Genomic DNA, 4985 nt, shown 5'->3' with positions numbered 1-4985 from the left:
CGCTGCCCCCGCCTGTACCCTGGGGCTGGGGGGCACTGGGAGTGAGCGGGGGCACGGGGCCCACACCGGTGCCGGCAGGGCCCAGAGCTGGGTGGCAGGAGTTACAGGGTCCCGGTCCGCAGGGGCTCTATGGAGCTGGGCCAGCTCCCCCCTCTCCCCGCTGGTGCAGCCCAGCCTGGCTCCACATGCCAGCCTGCACCCCGCTCTGGGCCCCACCGTTGCTGGCCCTGAGACATTGGGACATTGGTCCCAAGATGGTGACCAGGGAGCGGGGCACCTGTCAAGGGGTGGAGCTACCCATGTGGCCCTCGACAGCTTGCTAAAAATGGGTAAGAGACCCTTCACCCGAAATAATTGCCCGACCCTGGTTTAAATGCACCCATAGTCAGTTTATTCCTGTTCTTCTTGAGTCAACAATGGTTTTTTTAGCTTAATAACATTTTTTTTGTGCTTGGTTTTAATTTTGTGACAATTTTTAAAGAAACTCGTTAGTCCTTGTTTTGTTAAAATGATTAAGCCAAACTGTTAAGCTGTCCATCACCACTACAAATCATCCTAGTACCCCTTTTCTTTCCAGATTTGAATTACTCCCCTGAATAAGGGTCTCCAGGATTAAAACGCTACATACTAACAATTTATGCTAGTGCCTTAGTACAGGGGTGGCCAACCTGTGGCACAGATGCAACCAGAGGTTACAGGCAATCTGTGTATGCGGCCCACTGCAGATTGGGGGCAGATGCAGAGATCAGAAGGCAAAGAGATTGGGTAGGGAGCACAGGACAGGGAACAGAAAGAGTAGCAGGCAGGGCACAGGAAGAGAATTGGAGTATCATTTGCAGAAGGGCTTGGGGCTTAATTTGTGGCACACCTGCCAGAAGGGTTGGCCTTCACTGTTCCAAAGCACTGGTAATTCCCTGCTGCTACTTGTAATACATTACCTACACCTCCATTTTATTTTCCTTTCAGGCTGTATTGGTGTCTTGACCCTGCAATCAAGTAATATGCCTGTCTTTCACCTCCTTAGTTGTCTCCAGTTAGTAACGCCCAAGCCTAATTAGCAAGGCCAATCTTTGAGGAACTCCAGTTGTAGTCTCCCTCCAGACTTTTACTTCCTCTATTTTTATAGCCCATCATCCTCTTTCCTCTTACTCAGTTCATTATTCATTTTATGGGTTTTTTCCCAATAATTTATCTTCCCATCTTAACTAATAATTTCCCATGTGACACTATCAGTTATTTAAGTTATTGTGTATGTGCATATGTTTCTTTGTTTGTCTTTTTGGGTTTTTTTAAACTGAAGTTCATGTAATATAGATCTTCTGCATGTTCTTTATTTAGAGCAGTGGTTCTCAACCTTTCTAGACTCAACACCCCTCATTAGATTCAAGGCACTCTTTGGAAAATGCCAGCTCTTAGTTTTCACTTGTTTTTGACTACAGACAAACAATAGAGCGATTCTTCCATTTTAATGAACTGAGAGAGACCACAGCAGGTCAGACTATATCTAGTACTATGGATATCAATTTGAAATCTCTGGGTTTATCTGCACTTGTAATAGTGGTAATATTGTGCAACACCCTTAAAAGGATTCCAAGGCATCCCAGGGCACTGCAGCATCCTCAGTGAGAATCACTGATATAGAAAATCTGTTACCTTATCACAGAAAGGGATTGGGTTTGTCTGGTAAAACCATGCTTCATTTAATTTAATTTTCAATTTACCTTATGTAATTTACCTCCCCTTCTCATTAAATCTATGTACCTCAATCTGTTCTGAAGCGCTGCAAGTATAACTGCAGTGCCACTGAAGATCATGTAGTCTCTCTAGATCACACTTCCCCTAATTACAGGTAATTTTTTTTTCCTATTCTATGCCCCATTTTGAAATAATTATTTTAAAATCCTGGCGGCCAGTCCTGTGATTTTTGTAAGCCAATCTTTCCGTGTCTGGCAGATCTGGATGTCCCCAACTTGAGCTCATTAAGTTCCCTGAGTGGAATAGTTTCTGCTTCTCTGTTCCCCTTAGTTATCCTGCCTTTACTCCACCATTGCTGCAAAAATTGTCCTATTTTTCTTATTTGTATGGCCACAACATCTTTTACTATATGGAAAGGGGGATTGTATGTTTGGGGTATTCATAAAATCTAATATATTTTTGTGGTATTTTTGTTTATGATTTTTCCCCCTATTCTTATTTTACCCACACACTTTGACATCCAAGATTTGTATCTTGCTTGTTCCTCCTACCCTTCCTGCCCACCCCTCCATCCATTCCTTATAGGAACTCTGTTGCTAATATCCTTTTTGGGAGATACTAATAATCCATTTATCTCTGGAACCCTTCTTTCAGATTTTTTTTCTCGCTGCTTTGGTTATGTACTCAGTTCTTGCACCTTTGCTTTCAAGAAATTCCAAACCTCCTGCATTTTGTAGTTGACTAGATAGAAGAGTTTACGGACTTAAGGACTTTATATTCTTTGAAACAAAACCATAAATTCAGGCTTACTTTATCTTTCACTATGATCCATGATCAACCTTGGATCAAGTTTGTTTCTATGACTAGCTCTTCTATTTGCCAATACTAAGTCTAAAATAGAATCATCTCTCTTGATTCAGAGGTTCAACTATGACATCCAGGAACACATGGGCCATACTGTTGTTATTAATATTTATTCTGTCTGGAAGTTAGTGCTGTTGTAAGAAACTATTCTCAGTAGTATTGCTTTAAAATATTCAAAGATGAAAATAAAAAGGAGCACATGGTTTCTGTACTTTTTTGTGTTTCTCTTCCAAAGCTTTAGGAAGCAGCACTTTTTTTTTTCTTCTGAAATTGTTTAACAGACTTTGGTTTGTCCTACTTTAAAAGTAATCACTCCAGGTTTTTGGCCTGCAATATAGTTCAAAGCAAAAACTTTATAGGCATTTTTAGGGACTGCTGCTCTTTTCATTTATGGGAGGATTTAACTTTTAAGTTGAAATCTAATAATCTGTGCTTCCTAAAAAAACTACTTAAAAATAGAAATGCCATGTTAATATAACTAATAATTGCTCTCTACAAATCCATTCATAGCATCTGATGAAGTAAGCTGTACTCTCTCTCAGTGAGTTAGTTTATAAGCTACTACTCTGTCTGCCTTCTGCCTAATAATTGTTTGTTTATTATTTTTCTTAGGTTGGCCCAGATGATATCAGGAATTTTGATGCAGTATTTACAGAAGAAATGGTTCCGTATTCGGTTTGCATCTCCTCGGACTATCATTTTGTAAATGCCAGTGTACTGGAAGCAGATGATGCATTTGTCGGATTTTCTTATGCACCACCTTCTGAAGACTTGTTTTCTTAGGAGGTTAGGAATCGGTAAATGCCTCACAAATACAGATCATAAGATGAACGAAAATGTTAGGGCGTAAACATATTCCAAAATATGTGTACCCTAGTGCCTCATTTTATATGTAGGGTTAAAACTTAGGAACAGATTTGCTCTGCTGTATATGAGAAAATTGGGCATTTTGAATGGCTTTCTTTAGGATGTAAACTGTTACTCCAGCTGCATAGTATATTTTAAAAAAGTTCTTTAGAAGCTGTTCCTTACATTGATCTGTTTTTAAGCAAGAACACTGACTGACTGTTTTCCTCCAGGTTTACATTTAATGCCTCTCCAGGATTTGGCTGTCTTTAGTAGCAGCAAACTTAGCACACTTATAAATGCCTTTGTAATTATTTACAGTGACTTATGTGCTTGAATTGTAACTATGCAACTGTCTTTTGTACATCATTTGTTGAAAAAAGATAAATGTTTTCCATGTTTCATCAATTTTTTTAAAATGCAAGTTCATTACTTGACAGCACTTACCTTAAATTTTAATTCCTCATTTAACTGCAAGGATTCCTACAGAATGAAAAGTTGCTCACTTAAGACTTCTTTATCACCTTACTTATATTCATCATTACCTTACTGTGGAAGTAATACATTTTGAGGTGTAAAGGACTGTTCACAAAACAGGCTGGCACAAACTAACCCTAAAGGTTTGGGAACATTACTAATTGCACTGTCTATAACTCACCTTTTCTATGGTGAAACATCTTATTGACAAATTTATCAGCATTAAAAAAATATTCTTGGTTAAAAAAAAATATTTTTTCCAAAGATTTGTTGGGCAATAATTTATTGCTACCTTTTGAAGGCAATCTTGCTTATGCCCTATAGAAGGGAAATAAATGGTGCCAAAAATTAGGTTTGTTTAATTTCTTGTATGTATTTGAAATACTAATATATTCCAAATTAATTGTACCAATATTCATAGTTGTTTTGTCTTTCTCTATTTTAATATGTACCAACTCTTGGATCTTCACTTGATACTTGGGGGAAAATAGCTATTAAACTACCTTTTCAATTATTTCAGTAATGTGAAAATATATATGCTGTACATGGTGTGTGCTGCTTGTGACATACACACACACAAATGAAATGCTAACGCTGACCAACTTGTTTGAGACTTTAAAAAACAAAACAAAACACATGGAGCACAACTTGGAATCTGATTCCAGTTGTAATGTAGTTTCCTATAATATTGTTTTGTGATCTATGTTATCTGTATATAACAAGTTGTTTTTGTCTGCCACTAAATGTGTGGTTTTATTCACAAATGCATTTCAGTGTCTCAGTAACTTAGTTATAAATTAATGCTTTTCAATGGAAATGACAAGCCATACTTGGAGTTTATCATCAGAGACACTTGAAATGCTTGTTGTTTAGAGGTGACACAAGTTGCATTTTTAACAAAACATGAGCCAATAAAAGAAACACTTGTGTAATTAAAAATAGTTCTTTTTTAGACTACTGTATAGGGAAGTTGCAGAACTCAGAACTGAAGCTTGAAGCAAGAATTCTCCCCTACTTGCACAGTGATGAACTGGATATTGACAAACTGACACAGTGTCAGCAAGAGCGGATAATTGAAATGGTACTGGTGGGAAGGAGGGAGA

At 38.2% G+C, this 4985-nt stretch overlaps 1 protein-coding gene across 11 annotated transcripts in view; it reads left to right on the top strand.

Annotated features, from left to right (window-relative positions):
* LOC102368712 (serine/threonine-protein kinase Sgk3) overlaps positions 1 to 4794 on the top strand; it is a 99588-nt gene extending 94794 nt beyond the window's left edge. For 5 of the 11 annotated variants that reach the window (XM_006028812.3, XM_006028814.3, XM_006028813.3 and 2 more), the window contains exon 17: positions 3172 to 4541. In XM_006028812.3, coding sequence (XP_006028874.1) covers positions 3172 to 3342 — 171 coding nt within the window. In that variant the 3' untranslated portion in view covers positions 3343 to 4541. Of the gene's footprint in view, positions 1 to 966; positions 1000 to 1778; positions 1850 to 3171 lie in introns of those variants that run through there. The other 6 variants (XM_006028816.3, XM_025210216.1, XM_025210215.1 and 3 more) reach the window with 5 other exon arrangements.
* Positions 4795 to 4985: the final 191 nt, after the last annotated feature.

This window comes from Alligator sinensis, unplaced genomic scaffold (genome assembly GCF_000455745.1).
Source record: "Alligator sinensis unplaced genomic scaffold, ASM45574v1 scaffold1102_1, whole genome shotgun sequence".
In the NCBI taxonomy this organism is placed as follows: Eukaryota; Metazoa; Chordata; order Crocodylia; family Alligatoridae; genus Alligator; species Alligator sinensis.
The sequence above is the reverse complement of the archived record's forward strand: the minus strand, read 5'-3'. Positions and strand labels throughout refer to the sequence as shown.